At 30.8% G+C, this 24,617-nt stretch overlaps 2 protein-coding genes across 2 annotated transcripts in view; both read left to right on the plus strand.

The window, feature by feature from the left end:
• Nucleotides 1–12,076, plus strand: part of LOC147801853 (protein espinas-like) — a 32,500-nt gene extending 20,424 nt beyond the window's left edge. Inside the window, exons 2-4 of the mRNA XM_087154517.1 lie at nucleotides 4,044–4,105; nucleotides 8,325–8,403; nucleotides 11,813–12,076. Of these exons, the coding sequence (XP_087010643.1) occupies nucleotides 4,044–4,105; nucleotides 8,325–8,403; nucleotides 11,813–12,076 (405 nt within the window). The remainder of the gene's footprint in view (nucleotides 1–4,043; nucleotides 4,106–8,324; nucleotides 8,404–11,812) is intronic.
• A 10,612-nt stretch (nucleotides 12,077–22,688) lies between these two features.
• Nucleotides 22,689–24,617, plus strand: part of LOC107437445 (four and a half LIM domains protein 2) — a 60,223-nt gene continuing 58,294 nt past the window's right edge. The window contains exon 1 of the mRNA XM_087154701.1: nucleotides 22,689–23,211. Coding sequence (XP_087010827.1) covers nucleotides 23,011–23,211 — 201 coding nt within the window. The 5' untranslated portion in view covers nucleotides 22,689–23,010. The remainder of the gene's footprint in view (nucleotides 23,212–24,617) is intronic.

Raw genomic sequence — 24,617 nt, forward strand, 5'->3', positions numbered from 1 at the left:
GTCCGTTTATTTTTGTTGCGCACCGTACGTCTTAAAAATTCATTTTACGAAGCATTACATTAAGAAGACGCCGTCATCAATATGAGAAATCACATCATAATAATTGGCAGGTTTAAATTTTCTAAGAGAGTTGCTTTAGTGTCAAGCGTTTTTAAAGATGTGAGACTGATTAGTGAAGAAAGTGCTAAAATTCGATGGCAATAAAATCAAGCGAGAAAAGCATGAACCTCAAAATGAACACCGACGTCAGTGTTAAAGAAGTGTTTTTGATTGACGAAGAAAATTATAATTGTCTCAAGAAAAGTTGTTTAAAAAATGCACAAAAGTGAGATATAGGCAGAGCACATAAGCATAATTCAAAAACCTGGAGGAAATATATCTATGTCCCGTAATCGCCCTAAACGCTTTTTATCAGTATTTAGGAAAAACTTCGTTGATGTGTAGCAATTGGTCGTTACTGGCTGTGATAGTACAGTTATAAATACTGTTTGCAACACTGAAATGAAATTTGAACGACCGTTACAATTGGACTAGCTACAGTGGTTCATTTATCTTCTCCATTTTACTGAGATTCCTTTTCTCAACATTTAGAGGATTCAACTACAGGTACGGATACATAACGTTTTCCTCAATGTTTGGAAAAACTTTAACTGACTGTTAAATAGTAAGAAGTTAACTGTTATTTACTTTCAAAGAGTTCCATTGGAAGAAATCGAAGCCTCAAAAATTATCATGAAGTGGTCAAAAGAACTAATTGCTTATTGCTTAGACGATACAGAAATAACTGTATTCCCGATGTTGGGGGCCTCCCTGGCCTAGCGGTATCGCCCGCCAAACTCTCTGTTAAACGTGGAGGTGGCGGGTTCGAATCCCGCCGTAACCCTGGATGTATTCTGTGTGATGTCCTTCTCTGTATTGTGCTATCTGTCCTTATACTTGACAAAGGTTTAAAAGCTTTAATTGAGCACACAAGCCTGCAAATGTATGTCGTATCAATAAACCAATCCTGATGTTGTTGTAACTGTTGTATACTAATGAGAGGAAGATAATTGCTCTTCTATATGAAAAACAAACATTTTATAAAGCCTGGACCTGTACACTTATTAAAATTTATAAGCCCTTAGAAATTTGTTTGACGCCCGTTGGCTGAGTGGTAGTGCTTCGTGCTGCTGTGCCACAGATCCTGAGTTTGATCAAGGCAAGGTCGGGCAAGGTTGACTCAGCCTTTCATCCCTTCAGTGGGTCAAACATGCTTGGGAACTAAACACTGGGCGTTCCGCGTTCGGCTGACCACCTAAACCGGAACATATGCTCCTGCACTCCAGAGTACTAGGTCAAGAAAACTGAGATTAGCCCTGTATGGGCTGTCGCACCACTGAGTTTAGAAATTTGTCTTACGATCTTCTAAAATCGTGTAAACAGTAATTGAAAGAAATTATTTCTTTTTTTACCACGAGAACTTGTTATTGATAATCACAGTGGATGACAGACATCATGTGTAGAGGGGAGTTGGAGTACAAAAAAGTTCGCAAGGCAAAAAATCAATTGTGTGGAAACACGATTTCTGTATTTGTAAGATAATTTCGTTCCCCGATATTAAATTTTAAATGTGAAACACACAACGTGTTAACTTTCGCCTCTTCCAATGATGAATAATGTGTTAAACAAGGTTATTTTGTCATTTTCAAAAGCCCAACAATCGCCGAAATTATAAATTCGTAATGTATATTGATTCTTAAAATTCTTATGTCCCACTCTGGCTGCTAAAAGGATTGTAGGACTGGTCAGTGAATCTACAGAAAAGGTATAATGTTTCAGAAGACGCAAGACCACAATCCAAAAGTAGTTACTTGTTTAAAATATAGTAATTGGAATTGGAAAAATATTGTGCGTAGGTAAAATTTTACAAATAGCTGTCTTTCATGTCTTTGTGATGGGAAGGACAAGGTGAGTTCTAGCCACCAGCTCGGGGTGACTTCTAGTTTGTTAATGAAATGAATTATTCTTGCAGTACAATCAAAGAACTGCAAAATGCAAATATATATATATATATAAATGCAATATATATATATATATATATATATATATCGGGTTGAGTAAAAAGTTTTCCGCCAAGGCGAGATACCTCCGTGCCAGCAGCAGCCATTCCCGTGGTAGTTACCCTTTTCTGAAATAGACTTTTGCATTTTAAAGCTGAAATTTGGAACTACACAAGTGTGTAATTTGTTTGTCAAAACTTTACCATCTTGTGCACCAAAAAAGTGTTTAAAATGGAGCTATCATGCAAGCAGATCAGAACGATTATGTACTATGAGTTCCGAAATAAACTCAGTGTAACTGAATGCCACAAGAAAATGTGTGAAAGTTTAGGTTTCAATACTGTTTCTTATGATACAGTAAAAGTTTGGTTTCGAAAGTTTAATAATGGGAATTTCAACATTGAAGATGAACCACGCTCTGGCCGCCCTACTGAGGTTGATTGTGACCAATTGAAGCAAATTATTGATCAAGACAGAAATGTTTCAACACGAACCATTGCGTTAGAGCTTGACGTTTGCCAAAAAACAATAGTAAATGCCCTCAAACGCATAAATCTAACATTTAAGTTTAACCGCTGGGTGCCTCACGAATTGACTGCTGAAGACAAGAGTAAAAGAAAAGCGGCCTGTTTGGTTCTGCTCAGAGATCAAAGAAAAGAGAACATTCTGGACAGAATTGTGACCTGTGATGAAAAATGGGTATACTACAACAATACTAGCTGTAAAGGAGGGTGGTCAGCACCCGGGGAATCAGCAGGTTCGGTTGCAAGATGAAAGCTAACTAACAAGAAGGTCTTTCTCTGTATCTGGTGGGATTGTCGTAGAATTATCTACAAGGAGTACCTGAAAAGCGGGCAGGCCATCAACAGTACAATATACAGCAATATGCTAATCAAAATTTGCGATGCCATTCGCGAAAAACGAAAAAACGAGTTCAGAAGGAAGGTGGTTCTCTTTCATCAAGATAACGCCCGGCCACATGTCAGTGCAATGACCGGCTGGACCCTCTACACTCTGGAGTGGGATTTGATACAACATCCACCTTACAGCCCAGACATGGCGCCTTCGGATTACTATCTTTTTTCACATCTGCAGCTGCATCTTTATGGCACAATCTTCCGTTCAAATGACGAGGTCACAAATGAGGTTGATCGTTTTCTGGACTCGCGCACCCCCCAGTTCTTTGCAGAAGCATAGAAACTAAACTATTTGGTGTTTATAAATTATAAAAATATCAATAAATCATTTGAGTGATTTGAGAATGACTCATTACCGGTTCCAATTTCAAAAAGATTACCAATTCAAAAAGAAGTACATGATATCCAATTTCTAAAAGAAGTACACGATATTTTAGCTCTAAATAACAAAACACGAATGCAAATATGGTTATTTTATTAATATTTTTTTTTAAAAAAATATGTTTAAGATATCATTCAATACTACTTTTATGAAATTCAGGAATATAAAATGCACTCACGTTTTATACTTAGTATATTGATAAAACTTTCAACTCTTGAAAAACTAATGTGATTTTAAGAGAGATTATTCTTTTCTTATCTATGTACTACGATAAAGTTGGCACGCGACTATCAAACAGATGGTTCTAACAGATGAAGGTTTCAACAAGATCCCCTGAAAACATTGTGCTTTCAGGTTAAACATTATAATAAAAACGCTTCGTATTATTTCCTAAAATAAGTTATTCTACAATATCTGCAACTATACATCTAACTGTAAAAAAGCGGGATTCTATCAATATCACTAAAATAAAAATGGTTGATTTTTTTCTTCTTCTTAAATGTGTAAATTAATTGATTTTATTAACTTCAGCAACCTAATTATTTCAAATATATTATTATAATGAGGGTGTTTCTTATTTAAATTGCATGCTGAAAAATTTTAACATTGCATGAAAGAAGTATATAACTTTCCTTTTAAGATTAATAAATTTTGTTTGAGAAAAAATGATCTTGTAGTATTTTATCAAGAAGTTTATTTCCGTAGGGCGTACAAAACCAGGAAGCGGATGAAGTCCATTGCAATGAAAAATACGCCCACATGTGGAGGTAAGTTTTTTAGTTCTAAAAATCAAATTTAGAACCTACTTTTGAACTTCTGTTCATTAATTATTATTTAGTTGTGTTTCCACTCATTTCTTTCACTAAAATTACGCATGAGAATAAATACGTACTATTTCAGCCCTCAAGAAATAGAGCAGAACTATGTTTAATTGAACTATGTATGTAATTCAGAACTATGTATAATTCCAGTTTTGAAACAGCTAATGATGAAAATACCGTTCCATAAAAACATCAATAAAATCTTAACCAACCTGTAAACAAAGTAGTGGCTACCATTTTTAGAGTTGAGATAAATAAATATTTTTTACAGTGCAGGAGTCACATTTTTAGTTACTTTTTCACTGTTATAGCTTTTTAAAATATTTATTATCAAAAAATTTCGTTTAAAAATCAAGCACATTTTCAATATACTCACACTAATTCTTTTAAACAATTTCGTCAATTTTATCTAACTTTCTGCTCAATAACTGCAGTTCGGTACTTAAAAATGTATTTGTAATTAAAATACAAAACTGTTACAAATACATTCTCCAATATACAAATTACTGTTACATATGCAAATTTATGTACCGGTCTATAGTTATCAAGCAAAAACGTATATAAAATTGACGAAATATCAATTGTAAGAAAGAATTGTTGTTGTTGTTGTAGTCGTCGGTTATTAAGGCAGAGGGATTGTGATTGCTCTTGTTTTCCAGTGGCACCATCTATGGTCAAGAATTCCAATTCTGCCACACTCATACGTCATACCGTTTTAGAGAGTGAACCCATTTATACATCCCATCATTTATCCGCAGATCGTAATTTTGACCTGAACCAGAGAACGATCAATCTCCAATTCAATATCCCCAGAGGTATAATTTGTTATGAGAAGAAATTTAGTTTGTGACCAGACAGATTTTAACGTGACTGGTGTCACCATTTACTAGACGAAAAGTCTTCGGTCGGCTGGAGCATTAGTGCGAATATATCATTTAATATGTACTTGTATTTAAGCGAAATGTTTTTGAAATAAAGCTATTCAACTGATTCTAATGAGCATGAAAACGTGTTGTCAATCAAAAAACACAAAAATAAATAACTACCTAGAATGAAAAGTGATGAAAAAAATGCGTCCACATGCACTATAAGCATTTTTAGTTTACCTCAACACTAAAAGTAGTGGCAACTATACACCAAAATGTTTTACTGTGTAATCTGTAAAACATTCACCAGTCACTTTTTTAATTACTTTTTCACTGTTATAGATTTATTTATTTATTAATTTTTTGTTTGCTTTTTTATTGACAATATATATTTTTAAGCACATTAGAATCAATTGAATGTCTTCATTTCAAAAACAAGCATATTTTTAGTAATATATTCGAACTAATTCTTTCAAACAATTGCTGTTTTGTCAATTTATATAATTTTTTTTCCAAGAAAACTACAGTTTTGTACTTAAAAATGTATGCAGGTAACCTCAACATCATGAATGGCTGCAACTATACACTAAATTTTTTACAGTGTAATTAACGAAGCACCACAATTGTCTATAATGTATAATTATAGTAGAAATTAAAGTATGAGTACATTACAAAAAAATAATTGTTGAAAATATATATTTAAGACACTTAAAATTTGGTTATTCCTAAAATCTCTCTTTGCGGAACATATATTAGCTACAGTGGGAAAAAAAAGAAAAAAACGGACCACCCTGAATAATTTTGGTTTAATTATTTTCTCTGAATAAACATAAATTTTTTTTTTTTGACGGATTCGGATATCTGATCCCCAAAAGGTAGGGGGAAGCTACAATCAGGGAAATATGGTCCCAATAGTTTGGTAAGGAGAACGCTCCAAAATTTTTATGCCTTACTGTTCATTTTACTTTTTGTGTATTTCGCTATATCTCAAGAACTTTTTAAACTGTTTGAAACATTTTTCTTACACACAATTGTAAAATTCGTTTATCCAAAGATAATTACATGCGAAAAATGACTTTTAGTAATTATTTAATATTTTTTATTATTTTATTTAATAATGGTCGAAAATATTTTGAATTGTAAGGTATACTATTTTTTTGCATCATTTTAAAGAATATGATTTTGAATGGCAAAATGCAAAATTTGAGCAAAAACGGTTAAATAGTTCTTGACAAAAAAGTCAAATATTGAAAATTTGATTTCTCAGAAACTTAAGTTAAGAAACTTTAAGTCAGAAGTTTATTACAAGTAAGTTTTCGCATGGAATTATCCTTGAATAAACAAATTTAATTATTGTCTGCAAAATCTTTTCAATTCACTTATAAAGTTCCCGAGATATAGCGAATTATCCAAGAAGTAAAATGAGCATTAAGTGTTTCAAACTTTTGAGCGCTTTCCTGACCAAACTATTCGGACCATATTTCCCAGATTGCGGCTGTCGCCTATATTTTGGGGCTCAGAAATCGGAATCCGTTGAAAAAAAGGTATGTTCATCCAGAGAAAATACGTTTTTGTGTCAGATTTTGTAACTTAAAATATAGTTTGTACTAATTAATTAGAATATTTGAAGTTACCCCCTCGAGTCATTAAGATTGAGTCCTAGAATGTGACGATCCTATCATTAGATCGAAAGTTATTGTTAGGGTGGAAGTTTTTGAAGTTTTCTCACTTAACTTATTTGAAAGTAAATTATATGTTTTAAGTAGACTTAACTTTTAAGTGATGATATTGAAATATATTTTTAAATATAGTGATACAGAAGTTTGTGCAAAATATGCCTATTGTATTTCAATAATTAAAATTTTCTCTATTTTTGTTACAAACATTTGTTACATTGTAGGTCTATTCTATAGATTTATATCCAAACCAACCCTCTATAAAACTTTATTTTAATAGATTTAGTAGTTCTTGACCTGAAAAAATGCGAATTTGTGTCTTGAGGAAATAGTAAATGAAGTAAATATTTACGTGCGCCAATCGATTCAGAAAATTGTTCACGGTCGAATTCAGATGTACAAGTCCTTTTTAAAATTTAGTCTATAATTTGTAATTAAGAGTCAGTCAGTAAATAGGAATAAAAAATGCTCTTTTAAGTACCTGATGTCGAAATTAATAGACAGCGATCAGTTTAAAGATGTGAATTAAATACTTTTTTTTAAAATTATTTTTATTTTTTATTGTATTTTAAGAAAAAATAACTAAAATAAGTGAGAGAAAATTGCTGCTTATTTCAGAATTAAAAATAAAAATTTAAAAAAATTGCAAAATTTACCAGTTTGCAAATATTTGAATTTTTTCAAGAAAAAGTTAATTTTAATAATTTTTTATTTACCATACGCTCATTTTGTTTATCAGTTAAACATATAACTACTTTTAAAAGCTACTGTTTAAAATATTTCTCATTAAAAACTACGAATGAGGCTACAATTTTCTGACATTTTATTTTACGTTTATTTCATAGTTTAATTGGTTCTGGCTGTAGCTATAGATTTAAATAAAAAATAATTTGCAATTACAAATCTCATCACATTCTGCTTTAAATAATAAATAAAAGTTTCCTTTAATATACTTAACTGTCTTAAAATTGTAAAGAGAGAAAAAAGCAGATGTGGAGCTAGTTTTGAACAGTTTTAGGATATCTAATAAATACGTTTTTAAAATCTTGAGGAAAGAATTTAATAATTCTTAACAACTTTTTGAATATTAATGATTATTAAATTGCCCTTTTGTCTAATGATTTTTTCAGCTTGCATGCACGGTATTACTAGTAATTATCATCGCCTTTCTAAACCCTCGAGTTTCAATGTAAATTTTAATACTTATAAAATATTCCATAATTATAGTAACATCTCCTTAAATAATCTAGAAGCAAAAGAGGCAAAACAATTTTGTTTCTCGAGAAATTTTTGAAAATTTTGTTTATATTTACGCTGTACGTTTCATGGCACACATAGGAATTGAACTGAAAATTCCACCTTTTTCTTTGAATCAGTCTTTATTGTTTGAAGATTTGAATATTTCAATTAAATCCCTCTAAAAATAAGTAAACTACTTATTTTTAGAGCAACGAAGACAACCCTAATTTTTGACTTGTTTCGTTACTTGAGATAAAAGCATTTCCCTGTAGGGTTGTGACTATTAATGATATAATAAAAAATAATTATTATATCTCTAAATCCTTTCATATATCACTTTATATTTAGAAGATAAAAAGTGAACTAAAATTATGATTTTTTTAGGGCTGAAAGTCCAGAAGAAACCTGTGAAGTTGATGAAAGAAAATATTCTTGGGTACCCCCAGGTTTATCAAATAGAGAAGTAATAATTACGTCTGTCTTTTTCTTCTAAATTTGCAGATTTGCAAGAAATAACTTGTACTATATTTAAAACCAGACATTTTTGTCTATCACTAAAGTTTTAAATTTTTTTATGATTGACTACTGATTTAAGTATGCATTGAAACGTGTGTATGAAAGATTCAGTACAACGCATGATGACTCTCGTGGATATTGCAATAAATACAGGGTGTTTATAAAGTTCCGGACCCATTTTGATTGTTAATAACTCATAAAATAATAAAGATAGATTAAAATCAATAACATAAATGGTTAGATAGACTCAAAAAGTTTCATGACCCTTGTCAATAAACTTCTACGTGTGCCCCCTTCGTCGCACGGAGAAAATCAAGTCGATAGTCAATTTCACGCCAGGTAGTGGCAAACATATCGGCATCCACAGAGGCTATTGCGGTTGTAATTTTGAGGCGAGAAGGTCCAATTCCTTGGCCACCCAGATCACCTTATATAACGCAGCTGGACTTTTTTCTTTGGGGATTTAAAAGGGCACAATGTTTACAGGAGGATCGTGTCGAACATTGATGACCTAAAAGCCAGAATTACAACCGCAGTAGCCTCTGTGGATGCCGGCATGCTTGCCGCTACCTGGCGTGAAATTGACTATCGACTTGATATTCTCTGTACTATGAAGGGGGCACTCGTGGAAGTTCATTGACAAGGGTCATGAAACTTTTTGAGACTATCTAACCATTTATGTTATTAATTTTAATCTATCATTATTATTTTATGAGTTATTAAACATCAAAATAGGTCCGGAACTTTATAAACACCCTGTATTTCCCACAACAACACAAGAATGAACACATTATTCACCAGTCTCAAATCCAACGTGGTTTGATCCATTTTGAACACGTGATAACGTAAAACATTCTTCGGCATACGTAAAAAAATACTCCTTCAAGATTCAAGGAATGAAACATCACAGTAGCAAACATTTTTGAGACACCTTTTCACCATTGTTTTTGGCTAAGACTGCTTACTTTAATTTTTTTGTAAATATATTTTAAGTTGAAATACTTTTTTATTTATTTATTTATTTTTTTAAAATTTTGTTGTGATACTAAAATCCAATTATGAGTCCAAAATATGTATTGCCACACTGTGTAATGGTATTTAATATGTAGATTTAGAATCAGCACTATACATAGTCGCAAAATAAGTGAAAAAATAATTAAGATTGAGAATGTTTCTTCTAGGAACCACCTGTTACTCTCAAATATTTTAGTACTTTTTTTATTGACAGTAATTAGCCAGAATTTTAATTTCTTTTCCTTTACCCTAAAGTGCAAGGTCTTTTTCCTTCCTTTTTAACTGGAAATCTAAAAATATATAATGAAACGCAATCTATGAATTTTTAGTGACATAAGTGGTTCCATTCCCCCAATGAATGATAATATTATAAGTTATTTTGCATTAACTTATAATTACAAAGTGCGAAAAAAACGGACCACCTTGAATAACTTTTGGTCAAATGATGAATTTGATAGAACTTCACATTCTATGACTCAATCTCAAGGACTCGAAGGGGTAACCACAAATATGCTAATTAATTAGTGCAGACGATATTTGAAGTTTCGAAATCAGACACAAAAATGTACTTTCTCTAAATATGGACGAATAATTCTTTCGACGGATTTGGATTTCTGTGCCCCCCCCCCAAAAAAAAAATAAAAATATACGGGGGCAGCCACAATCTGGGAAATAGGGTCCCAATATCTTGGTCCGGAAAGCAGTATAAAGTTTGAACTCCTTAATGTTAATTTTACGTTCTGAGTATCTGGCCATATTAAAAAAACTTTTTAAGCAATCGAAAATTTTTGCACGCAGCTATAAATTTTATTCAAAGCACATGAAGTTTCAGTAAATATTTATTATGTTTTATTACGTTATCTAGTAACTGTCAGAGAATTTTTGATTTGTATGGGATAAAATTTCTTACATAATTTTAAAGAATGTAATTTTGCACAACAACTTGTAAATTTGAGCGAAATCAGCCAAATAGTTCTTGAGAAACCGAATTCAAAAATATAAATTCTTTAAAATTCGATTTCGATATAACTATTAGACTGATTTTGCTCAACTTTTGTATTTTGCATTGTAAATTTACATTCGTTAAAATTATGTAAAAAATTGAATGCATCACAATTTAAATTTCCTTTCCATTGTATAATAAATAAAATAATGAAAAATAATCATTATTTACCAAAAGTAATTATCTTTAGATCAACGAATTCTATTATTGTGTGCAAAACTTCTTCGCTTAAAAAGTTCTCAAAATATGACGAGATACGCAAACTGTAAAATTAACATTAAGTAGTCTAACGTTTGAACCGCTCTCAAACAATCGGAATCACATTTCCCAGATTGCGGATATCCCCTATATTTTGGGGGGCAAAAATCCAAATACGTCGAAAAAAAAGGTACGTTTATTCAGAGAAAGTACGTTTTATCTGATGTCGTAACTGCACTAATTAATTAGCACATTTGATGCTTCCCCCCTTGAACCATTAAGATTGCATGATTTATACTTAAAAGTTTTCTGGAGAAAATATATGTGTCAGTATAAATCTTAGTTCTGACTAATGCCAGAAAATGGTAAACAAAGTACTAATTTTTTTGTATATGTAAATATTTAAAATGAATACAATAAAAATAAAAATGGTAATAATATTAAATAAACGTAGAGGGATTCGTTGTTTTAAAAATTTGGGCAGTGTTCATCCAGTGGCTTTATTGTTGTAAGACCAAACACTTGACGTAATTTTATAATTTCTGATACAGTAAAAAGAATATCAATCTTAAAGTTCATTCTTCGGAACTATTTTGTTTATCGGATTTTATCCTACTAAGGCGTAATTTTAATAGTTTGAGAGAGATAATTCATGTACGTTAATCAATTAATGAGAGATGATTAATATGGTTGAAAACATCTAGACTTTCTTACATTGAACAAACACACCAACCCCCGTACTTAACGGAATCTTGGCTCTCAAAATATGGGGAGGTGCTTACTATATATTATATTATTTAAAATGATTACGTCAAAAAATTGTCAAAAAATATCCCTTTAATGTAGCATTTTGAGTTTTTCGCCATATCTTTGGAAATGATGACTAAAATTGAAACACCCGTTTATTAACAGATTCTTGACTCGCAAAATAAAGGAGTGTACTGTGATATAAAATAATTATGTCATAAGAGTTTGTCAAAAAATTAACATTTTGCATTTATCGTCATGCTTTTGGAAAGTGGAAATGGAAGCACTAACGTAAAAAGTAATTTTTGTGTAAGATAAATATCAATTAAGAATCTCGAATCATAACTTGTAGAAATAATAATTCTCAATTACTCAAATAAATAAATTGTTTCAGATTGATGACTATTTTAGTCAGTTATCAGAGCATCAGATTCCTGTATTAGGGAGTGATGGAGAAGGATACAGAAATCAACAGTTGATTCATCAATTACCAAAGCAAGATTTAGCTGCATCCTATTGTAAATATTTGGATAAAGAATTTATTGCGCTCTTTGAAAATTTTGTCAATACTCGGAATGAATCTGCTTTAGATATCGGTTATGTTTCTAACCAACTGGATCAAGAGAAAGTATGTTGTATTATCACTTTTACTTACTAATGTTTCATTTGAAAATCCATATTTTAGCTCAAAAATATATTAAAATAAAAATTTCTTTTTTGTATAATATGAATTCATATATTAAACCTTAACATGTGAAACAAAATATCCTATAAGAGTTCATAAGACTTTTTTTAAAAGATTATTATTCCTAAACTGAGCTAGAATGTTGATTATTAATACATTTTTGATCATTTTATTACTTATAATGTTTTTGGTAATTTTAGTATTTTTTCTATTTTTTTCCTTTCTAAGTACTTTTTTTATCAATTTTTATTGATGTTTTTAATTTTAAAAGAATTTGCTTGTGCATTGAATTTTTTCCTTTTAAATTACTATAAATTTTGCTTTGAATCTTGTATTTTATATTTACACGAAACGCTTATTACGTAAGATTTGCTTTTGGGCGAAACGCGTTGGCTCGATTTTCAGAATATAAAAAAAACATTTAATTATGCAATAAAGTTCCGATAATCTTGAAGGTTGTAATTAAAGATTAATGAATTCTTATTTGTCCTTATCAAGTATTTATTTAGATTTTATTTTATTCACAACTTATACATTTATTTTAAATACCACTTTATTTTTTTATTGAATTTATGAATACCACGAGGTTACAATTCATAATTTAAAAAACAAATACAAGATATTGCGTCGAAAATTTAAAGGGCATTTTTTTATTTTAAGATCATTTCTATGATTTTTAGAGGCTTTTTCTTCCACTTTATTTGCATATTTAAAAGCATTTTTCAAGAATAATTCGATCCTCACTATCCTAGCCTTGTTCCTGAGTTTTAAAATATTCATGTGGACATTTAGTAAACAAACTTTTCAGCAAAGGTAAATAAGTAAATTCTCATCCGCTAAAAGTATTCATTTAATTAACGCAAGCTGAAGTATTCACTGTGTTGATTAAATAAATACTTCTAATATACTTTTGACCGGGATAGCCTGGTTAACAAAGCGCTGGACTCACGTTAATCTAGCCGATCGAAGACTCCCCGTGTAGTAAATGGTGACTGGTGCACGTTAAATATGTACGATCACAAAGTCGTCCCTGTTCTCATAACAAATCAATATCTCTGGAAACACTGAATTGGAGGTTGATCGCTCTCTGGTTCAGGTAAACTTTACGATAGAATGGATGTCTGTATGGATCCGTAATATAAACGGGTGTGTCGTTTGGGTGTGGCAGAAGTCGAATTCTTGGCCATAGATGGCCCCAACTAGAAAGCAAGAACAATCGCACCCCCTCTGCTTTACTGGCAGCCGACAACAACAACAATATAGTTTAGTACAGCATAAATACTTTCAAATATCTAATTTAGATGTAAGTTTCATGCTTATTAAGTATAATAGTATCACAAATCTGCATAAAAGAAATTAAACATAATTGTGTATCAACAGTGGGTCAGAAAATTATTAGATAATAATGAATCATATACAGCCAGCACCAAATTAAAAAAAATTATATTTATGCAATAGGTTCTATAATGACCACATTCAACATAAAAAGGATAGCACAAATAAATACCTGTCTTAAAATATATATATTTCAAATATAATTAGGAATATTACAGTAATTAATACAATAAGTATTGCTATTTTGTGCGACAAACAAATTTTTGCTATCTAATTTATTCCAAACATTCTTTAATTTCATATTATCAATAGTTTCTACTGATTCCCAAACGTTTTTTTTTAGTATATTCTAACAGTGTTTCTGTTATTGGTTAGATATATAGAACGTCTAGAAGACTCGCTGATGACAAAGGATTTATCCTTACTGTCATGGCGTACAAGATCCCCTGACCTTGCACCGAGGATTTCTTTATGAGGTCATTTCAGAGGTACTGTTTTATACCTCACCGATGCCATAGATGCTCTAAGAACACATTTGTGCAGCATTAGGAATGACGGACACTATGAAGTTATTAAATGTTTGCAACAAGCTTGATTAAAAATGACATGTTTGCCCGGTCACAAAAAAGTCCACATTGAATATTTGTAACCGAGAGAAAAAACTTTTTAGATTTTTCTTTAAATTCGTATATCGCTTACTGTAATACTTTGAAAAATATAAATAATCAAAATCTGGTCATTTATTTGTACTATCCTTGTCAAAAATTAAATAAATAATATCTAATCTTTTTTTATAAATTATTAAAAAGGAATATATATATATATATATATATATATATATATATATATATATATATATATATATATACAGGGTGTTCATAAAGTCCCGGACCCATTTTGATGTTTAATAACTCATAAAAAAATAAGGATAGATTAAAATTAATAACATAAATGGTTAGATAGACACAGAAAGTTTCATGACCCTTGTCAATGAACTTCCACGTGTGCCCCCTTCGTCGCACGGAGAATATCAAGTCGATAGTCAATTTCACGCCAGGTAGCGGCAAGCATGTCGGCATCCACAGAGGCTATTGCGGTTGTAATTCTGGCTTTTAGGTCATCAATGTTCGACACGATCCTCCTGTAAACATTGTCCTTTATGAATCCCCAAAGAAAAAAGTCCAGCGACGTTATATCAAGTGATCTGGGTGGCCATGGAATTGGACCTCCTCGCCCAATCCATCTTCCTGGAAAATAATCATTCAAAGAACTACGAACGATGATACTCCAATGAGGTGGAGCACCATCTTGTTGCAAAAAGACATGTGGCTGAAGCTCTTCTAGTTTCCAACATGTCTAAGTATACAACTGATGAGACCGTCTTTTCTGTAGGCGAGAAGGTCCAATTCCTTGGCCACCCAGATCACCTTATATAACGCCGCTGGACTTTTTTCTTTGAGGATTTATAAGGGACAATGTTTACAGGAGGATCGTGTCAAACATTGATGACCTAAAAGTCAGAATTACAGCCGCAATAGCCTCTGTGGATGCCGACATGCTTGCTGCTACCTGGCGTGAAATTGACTATCGACTTGATATTCTCCGTGCGACGAAGGGGGCACACGTGGAAGTTCATTGACAAGGGTCATGAAACTTTCTGTGTCTATCTAACCATTTATGTTATTAATTTTAATATATCTTTATTTTTTTATGAGTTATTAAACATCAAAATGGGTCCGGGACTTTATAAACACCCTGTATATAGTTAATTTTTTATAATTTATTAAAATAGATTAAGATTAGATATTATTTTTGTATCTCATTAATATTAAAAAAATATTTCATGCATAGATTATTTACAATTAGAAATTGCAAATTCGTAAGAAAATACACATTACCAAGCATTCGTTTTTATTAATTTAGTAAAAACTGGGAAAATTTCCAGTAAAGTTGTTAAAATAAGTTTCATTTTCATAAAAGATCTTTCTTATAGCATGTATATTGAAAGCGATAGTTTAAAAATCAATATTCCTTTGATACCGAGGGTCCAATAGATTGCGCAATATTTGGTTTAATTTTATAACCTAAAAAAACAATATTTCATGATTTTTTTTTCTGTTTCAATGCCTTTGTTTATGTAAAATTATTATTTGCTTTACCTTCGTTGATTAGAAATTTTAATTACAATGAAAAGTTATAAGAAAGCTTACAAATTCGAGTAACCTCTTGAACAGTGTAAGGGCATAAAAATATCTTTTTATTTGAGTCTAGGATTTCGTTTCAGGACCAAAATGTAAAGAAATTTTCTCTAAAATATCCTATAATATATAAAAAATGCTAAAAACTAAATTTTATATTTCTTATACACTAAACCCTTATAATCTTTTTATTATTTTTCCTGTATTTTAAACTTTAAATTTTTAAATCACCAGTTTTCGGTTATGAGGTTTGACCAAAAATATTTTTCATAAAGCTTGTACAAATTCCATTATATTTTTACAGCTCTCACATGGTAAATTCTGGGTTTCAAATGGTAGATATCGTAAATTTTATTGAATTTCAAATATTTATAAGGGTCCAATGGACAATTTATAAACTTTAATTTAGTTTTTTTTCTTGAATTTTTCATATATTTTATTGTAAACATCAATCTAGATGTTTAATTTCACCTGTTAGTTAATAGTCGGAATAATCACAACTATTATACATGTAAAACGTTTAATTCTAGAGGTGAATTTGTTACTTTTGTATTTTTGCTCGATTACCTCCGGGCTGTTGCCAAAATAGTACTATGTTTTTTTCTTGTTTTTACATAAATGCCACGGAGGGGCTTCGCCGGGCCTCTCGGCCAGTGCGTGTGCCAGATACTCTCTGTCCACCTCTGGCTGTGCGGGAGACTGTCAAGGCGACAAGTTGAAAATTTTTCCAGCATACCCATATTTGGGGGGGGGGGACCTAATTAACCTTATATACACTAATTAAGAATAATTAAGTTTAATTGATTGAAATTTAAAAAAAAATATTTTATCGCATTTATGAGTTCTTCTGAGCTGCATATTTCTCAGTAGAAATTTTCTGCCATTATTTAATGTATATACACTATTAGCAAATCAAAAAACAATTAGAAATCACATCTTCACTTCACTTCATTTAAGAAACCTTAGTAAAAAGGACTTTCTTATAATAACTTTGTATTAAAACACACTGGCCATTAAAAATACTGAAAATAAATTCAAGAAAAAGCGCAACAAACAGGACTCAAAAATTTATCAGAAAATAGTTTTATTCAGACTATATATTGGCTAACTAATTTTCTATTTTATTTCTCTATTTTTCCGGTGACACGCTGAAAAAGTATGCTAAAGACCAGTAGAATATAATATAGATTTATTGCCTTATGGAAACACCAAAAAGCAAGATAATTTTTGCCGAAGCGCCTGGGTAATAACTTTAGGTAAAATTAACAATAAAGTGTGGTACCTTATAACTTTCGTTTGGTAGTAATACCTTTTGGCTTAATACATTTTCTTTTGGTAGTAAATGCTGTAAATTTATGACATAAAAATCATTTATTCGCTAAATGTGTGGTAATAACAATTTCTGGTAAGCCGTTACAATGCAAATGGAAAAATTACCAAATGAATGGTTTAAATACGATATAATTTGGTTTTATTACCAGAATTATGTTGTTGTTTTTTAACCAGAAATGTCATTAATATATAAGTAAAGGGTACAGAAATGACATTTCGGATGGGATGGGGGATTGGTAGGGTTTGAGGACTTAAATATGAACTCCCATATTTTTTTTTGCGATACGGATATTCCAAAAAAAAAATAACCGTATTTAAGTTGCCGGTTTATACAGTTTGCATCACAGATGGCGAGGCTGTAATTGCGAAAAATTAAATAGGATACAAGCTGTTAAGCTATTTAAAATGGTGAATCTCGAGACCCAACAGATATCGAACTCACATTCAGATTCTCCAGAAAAAAGTAACCCTATGTGAATTGTAGGTTTTAAGCATTTTGGTGCAGTAACCGAGAAAAATTAAATAGGGTACAAGCTGTTTAAAATGGCGGTTCTCGAGACCCATCAGATTAAGAACTTAAACAGGGTTACATTTTCCGGAGAATTCGTATCTGCAATTAAAAGAAATAGGGGCTCATATTCAAGATTTCAAAGCTACGTCATCTAACCCACAGGAGTGAGGCTGAAATATTAAGTTTGATATCATTGGAAAACTTTAAAAAAATATTAAATGTGACAATTTTCGCTTTTTCGATCCAATTCTAGAGATATTTGACCATTTCTTATCTTTTTTTACTCCCTTGTATGCATATATGTGACATAATTGTGCTCAATTTATAAGACTGCCTTGAGAATTCTCCAGTTTTCTTAAAATGCTTGTTATTTTTTTTCTTTTCCTTTAATTCCTTAAATTTAATTCTGTCAAAAATCATATAAATTTTTTTGTGAATTTCCACGAAATTCATTTCCCACTGACATTGAGGAAAGGAGTCAATATCAAGTCATAAAACGTTATGAATTGGTATCAGTGGTCTTAAGTTTCGTTCATTGAAGAGTTAAGCATATGGCTTCTTAAAACAGAAAAACTCAGAAACTATACGACCTATTTCGTTCATATATTTTATTTTGTTATTTAAAATTACATATTAAAAGGGATGTAAAAATTTGTATTTTTTACAATTAACAATTACCATTGCTAACTAAACAATAATAAAGAAGTATTAACATTAATTTTCACGTAGTATTACCTTTAGATGATGCAATTTTTTTAAATGTGTTCAAAAATGTTCGCTTAAAATGTTCTCGGTTGGAGAAAAAAATTTTGTTCAAATTACCATACTGTATGATAATGACATTTAAAAACACAATTCTTGTTAATAAAACTGAAATATACAGTATTTAAACCATTGATTTGGTAATTTTTCCCTTCATATAGTAACGATTTATCAAAAATTATGGTTTTTAAAATTATAATTCTTAGTACTCCGCATTTAATAAAAAATAAAAAAACTGAAACTTAAATTTAACAAAATAAATTATTCTTATGCCATGCTGTAAAATATCATGATAATGTTACTAAATTTTACGATATTTACCAAACATTATTACATACAAGCCCCTGGCCAAATTATTAGACTCACTATAAGATTCTATGTAAATTCTCAATTATCAGGTGATACTATACAGCTTTATTGTTTTTACGTGGCTGAAACCGGTTTGCACTTGTTTACGTTCGTGTATCGATTGTTTAGCATTGTAATGGAATACGTTGAAAATAAATACAAGTAGGAAGCACATAAGAAATCTCCCGAATAAAAACTCAGTAGATGTATGTTGAAATATAAAAGTATTGCTTATAAAATAACGCAAGACATACAATTATTCATACACTGCAGTGCGTCTAATAATTTGGTCTAATTATTGCAATATACTAATATAATACCTGATATAATAAATATTATATATGGTATAATTTATTCAATCTTCGAATTAATATTATATATCGCCTAATTTAATAAATTAATGCACGAGCATAAACAAGTGCAAACCGGTTTGAGTCGCGTAAAAACAATAAAGCTGTATAGTATCACCATATAATTGAGATTTTACATCGAATCCTATAGTAAGTCTAATAATTTGGCTGCATTATAAAACGATATTTTACTGTTAATTTTACTAAAACCATTAACAAAGCGCTTGGGTAAAAATTACGGAGCTTTTTCGGTGTTCCTGCAGAGTGAATGAACCATATTCACGTAGTTATGACATTGCAGAAGTGAATTTTTTAGACTATGATTGACCATTTTAAAGTAAATCTATTTCTTTCAGGTGTGTACAAAATGTGAACTACCTTTCCAATATGTGTGTGTTGTAGCTGCAAAGTTAGGATCATCATTCCATCCTTCATGTTTCATTTGTTCTGTATGTCAAGAATTACTCATTGATTTCACATACTGTATAAAAGAGAATTCACTCTATTGTGAGAGACATTATGCGGAGCTTATTAAACCACGATGTTCAGCATGCGACGAAGTAATCTTTTTTATTATTCTTTTCAATTTAAATGCTTACTTTTATAACCGTCGTTGAACAACCAATCCAATTTTGGCTTTACGATTACTAATGCTCAACTTCGTAACCTTGTAATTTTTGAACCAATCCAGAAGACAAGGAAACCTCTTTATCAGTACCCCCAGAAGTATTGATTTGTTATGGGAACATGGAGGACTTAGCGACTCGACATACGTAAAGTGCATAAGTCACCATTTACTACACGGGGAGTCCTGGCCTGCGGGGATCGAACCCACGAACTGTTTGACATGGGCCCAGGGCCCTACCAACCAGGCTATTCCGGTCCCAGGGCAAGGTTACTATTACCATTTATAGGAAATCGCATGAAACTAGTTGCGGACGCACTCAATGTTATTTGGATTGGAATCAAAGGCAGCTTTCCCGACGCCAATGTTATGAAAAATTCGATTAGAAAAGTTTTGATTTTTACTCCATTGATTTTATTCTGTCTTTTATGATTGCTGGGAAATTTATTTTAGTTAACAGTATTATACCAAGGAAAATTAAAAAACCACAGTTGAAGTGACTTACACTTGAGGCAGAGCTTAAGTTGTAAACTATACAAACCATCTTGCACTGAATAATTATCTGGGATTTAAGACAGACAAACAACTCATACGTTTAAAAAGTTATTAAGCTTTTTTAAAAAAATCACTTAATCATTAAAATCTATGAATAATTCTCGATGTTTGCAAAAATTTAAGAGCCCAGAAAAAATAAAAAGCCTAATTATGAAGTGAAGACAGTATTTTAATTTACGAAATCAGACCCAAAAGCGTACTTTCTCTGAATAAACATACCGAATTCAGATTTCTGACCCCCAAAATATAGGGAGTAGCCACAATCTGGGAAATATGGTCCCAATAGTTTGGTCAGGAGAGAGGTCCAACATTTTGACTCAAAAAAGTCAGATATTTAAAATTCGTTTCTCAGGAACTATTCGACCGATTTTGCTCAAAATTTAAATTTTGACATGTAAAATTCTAATCTTTTAAATGAAGCAAAAAGTTGTAGGCCTTACAATTCAAACTTTTTTTCGACCATTATTAAATAAAATAATAAAAAATAATGAATATTTAATAAATGTTATTTTTTGCATGAGATTATCTTTGGATAAACGAATTTTTGGGTGCAAAAATTTTTCAATTCGTTTCAAAAGTAAAATTAACATTAAGGGATCAAAACTTTGTAAAGCTCTCATGAGCAAATTATAGGTACCATGTTTACCAGATTACGACTATCCCTTATATTTTGGGTCAAAAATCCGTATCTTTTGAAAAAAGGGTATGTTTATTCAGATAAATTACGTATTTGTGTCACAACTTAAGATATTGTCTGCACTTATTAATTCGCATATTTGAGCCATTAAGATTGATGAACAGGAAGATCCGATCATTAGATCAAAAGTTATTCAAAGTTGCTCGTTTTTTTTTGTGCACTGTACAATAAAGTTTTAAAGTTTATAAAAGAAATGTTTGTTATGAATCCAGCATTTTGTATGCATCTTCAATAAAAAACACTATTTATTGTAAATTTTTATTGGTTGCGAAGTTTCATTGTTAGGTTGGTTTTTATGGTTGTGAAGTTTTTTTATTGGTTGTAAGGCTGGAATCAGTGAAGAGTGATTGTCTACAAACGTGACCCATCATGTCTAAAGATTAAATTTTATATTTTTATTGCATGACCAATATGTTAAAGTTGATGACACTTTTATGTTATTTTATTTTAAATTGTTATAAATATCAGGTGACAAAAATGTCTGCCTTTTCTGAGAATGACCCGTATTATTATTATTATTATTATTATCACTATTTTTATTATTGCTAGTTTTATTATTTTCAAATATTTTTTTATATTTATTTGAAAAATTTTTGAATACATATTATAATAATATATTTAGATGGGAAAATTCAAAATGACATATATTACTATAATGTAAGCATTGAACAATTATGACAAAACTTTAATAACTATGAAAATTATAATCAATACCAAAAACTTAATAATAATATAAAACTAATAGTCAGTGCGAAATATGTTTTTTTTTTCATTCACTCAGCTTTTGTAAGGCAATTTCAATATTGGAAAATCATGAATGCTCTTAATTTTCAATTGCTTATTAAATAACAATAATTTTTCTATATCTAGTAAAAAACATCGATTATTATAAGGTACAGAAACACGGACAAATTAATTGCATCAGAAGTTAACTAAGAGTTTTTAAATTTGCCTGTTTATTTCTTTCCATCTACCACTTTAATTGTAAAATATTTTAAAATATATATCTTAGTTTATGTATTATTTTTATTTATTTTATTTATTTATTTATTATCTTTTGTGGCTTTTTTACCATGTCAAGCAAACGAACTGCTACTTAAGAGTTGTGGAGATTGGGTTCATATAAAACAAATGTGTGAAATCGTTAGTCCACTCTGAACACAATCGTTGTACGCAAAAGCTTGATCTCTTTAAAACCAATCGCTTTGATGGGATAGTTAAAGTCCCTTTGCCGTCAGGCTAACCGTGGAGGGTTTTGTGGTTTACCCCGCCCTGTAACGCAAATGAGAGTTATTTCAATCAAAAAGTCCTCCACGAAGGCAAATTTCTTCCAATATTTGATCCTGGAGTTCCCTTGTCCTCTGGATTGGGTTCGAAATTATACGGCTACGGAGTTGAACATTAGTAGTCGTAAACCCAAAATTGGGTCGGCTGTTCAACGACGGTTATAAAATAATAAAGTTATATTAAAAATCATTTGTACGGGTTTTTTACCACACCCCGTAATTTATTTTTCTCCTGTTGAGGGTATTTGATTTTCTATTATTTCCACAAGTTTTTCTTTTATTTCCTCAACTTTTCTTTCTTATATTGGTGCTGTTTATTTAAGAATACAATAATAGACCACCGCTGAAGTAGGCCAGATTTAGCTTCTAACCCATATGAGTTAGCACTTTAAAACACAACGAAATGTAATAGATGATTAAAATTTCCCAAAATATAAATTAGCCAATAATTTAAAGAAAGCCTTCTATAAATAATCAGAAATATTTGTTTCCAATTGTAATGGTCTTTATCTTCAGGGTGACACTTATTTTTATGATCTGCAGCTTTGCCAACTTCTTTCCCCACCTGCTGACTCTAATGCACTTCAATTCTAGAGGAACTATCTTTAGCGGTAACACTTGTTGTTTCATCTACTTAATGTCTCCAGCTAGTAAAGGACTCAATGAAAATTTGTCCAAATATATTTAAATTGCAGGGTCGTTCCAAATCTTTTTTTTTAATACATTTGAATTGTTCATGGCTGACGGACCTTTTTTTAGATGTGATCATTGGAGGGTGTAGTGTTTGATAAAAGACTCCTTTTTTTTCTGCGCATGCTCTAATTCCTTTGGTATAATTTGAGAATGAAAGTTGATTGAAAGGATTCACAATTTTATGTGTGATGTCTGCTGTCTTTTGTTTGTGAAACATGATCCTTTTTGTTAGTAACTTTATTGTCTGTCTCGTTATATTTTTGTTCGTCATTAATTCCAAGTTTCGTACCCGCTTGATGAACGAGTGGAAAAAACATAACGGAAATACTTTCTCTGCCAATGATTACAAAGCAGCATCTGAAGAAGTGATCATTAAACCACCAGTAGAAGAGATCCCTGTCGTGACAGAGACTGAGGTAGGGACACCACCCCCACATCCAATCACCCATCCCTACAATCCTATGAATATATTTAGGAGCATGTCAAATTTTACTCATTATATAGATCTTTATTTACGAATCCATAGCTCTTGAGAATTTTTTTAAACATATTCTATTGGATCGCTTGTTTGTGTCATGAATTGTCCCTTCTTTAGCCTTGGTTTATTCTTTTAAATCAATGTATCATTTTTATAAAATTAGATATTTACTTAGTAGATGTTTCTTTCTATCTCTCACTCTTGATCTGAAACAAGTCAAAGGAACAACTATTGTTTTATATTTATTCTGTGTGGGACAATTTATTAAAATATTTTTTTGGACTTTCTCATTCATTGTTACAATTATTTCTGGAAAAGACTGGAAAAACTATGACGTTCAAAATGCATTTTTAAACATAAGATCTGTAAGAGCAATAATATACCCAATGTTTGGGAATACTTGCTTGTTTCAATTCAACCCTTTTTTTTTTTAATCATTCAATGAAATTGTTAATAAAACTTTTTTCCATATGCCTCACATTTATATAATAATATATTATAACTAGAATTGTGAAAGCTCAAAACCCACTCTTTCCCCCCTCCCACCGAAACCCAAGTTCGTGTAACTTTTTACCACCTACTATGAGTCAGATACTGAACACTTCGTCACTTTACTGTACTATTAGAAGTACCTTAAATGTAAATGGGTTCATTCTATGAAGCATGTATATTCCCATTTCATAAACGAGATACTTCCTTTTTTCTGTTAGTCTTTGTCAAAAACATGTTACACGTACTTAGTTTATTTGTTTGAAATTGCATTTTTTTAAATTTTATAGATTTGTAAGTATGAGAGCTTTAGTGTTTTTATTGTGTCGTAGTATAACAACACAACTATTTAACGGCATTTTTTTTATTTTGTAATTTTTTGTTTTGTACTTTTGATGTAACTGTTTTTATTTTTAAAAAGCAAACAAATAGAAGAAAGGGGAAAATTGCTGATTCTCATTTTTAAAACATCTCGAAACTTATTTCTAATAAAAATAAAAAAACTAAATTGAGAAAACAAAAGTTAAGAATTTTTTTTTGTTACTTGATTACACACTGTAAGAAATTTTCTTCTAAAATTATAGTAAAATAACAGACAGCAGTCTGTCCATCCAATTAACCGTTATGTTCATGGTAAAGAACATTTTTTACCTTTGCTGTTTTAAAACCGTTTACAATTGGTATAGTTTAAGAACCATGAATACAAGACTATACAGTTTTTTTAGCCATTTACAACTAGCATGGTTTCAAAACTATAAAAATGGAATTTAACTGAGCACAGTTTAGCAGTTTTATTAGAGGCATAGTTTAGCAGCTATGAGGGGGGCTTTTCTGTGTAACAAAGTAAAAGTGTTG

This window comes from Parasteatoda tepidariorum, chromosome 11, assembly GCF_982258835.1.
Source record: "Parasteatoda tepidariorum strain Cologne lab strain chromosome 11, Ptep-v5.0, whole genome shotgun sequence".
Taxonomy (NCBI): Eukaryota; Metazoa; Arthropoda; class Arachnida; order Araneae; family Theridiidae; genus Parasteatoda; species Parasteatoda tepidariorum.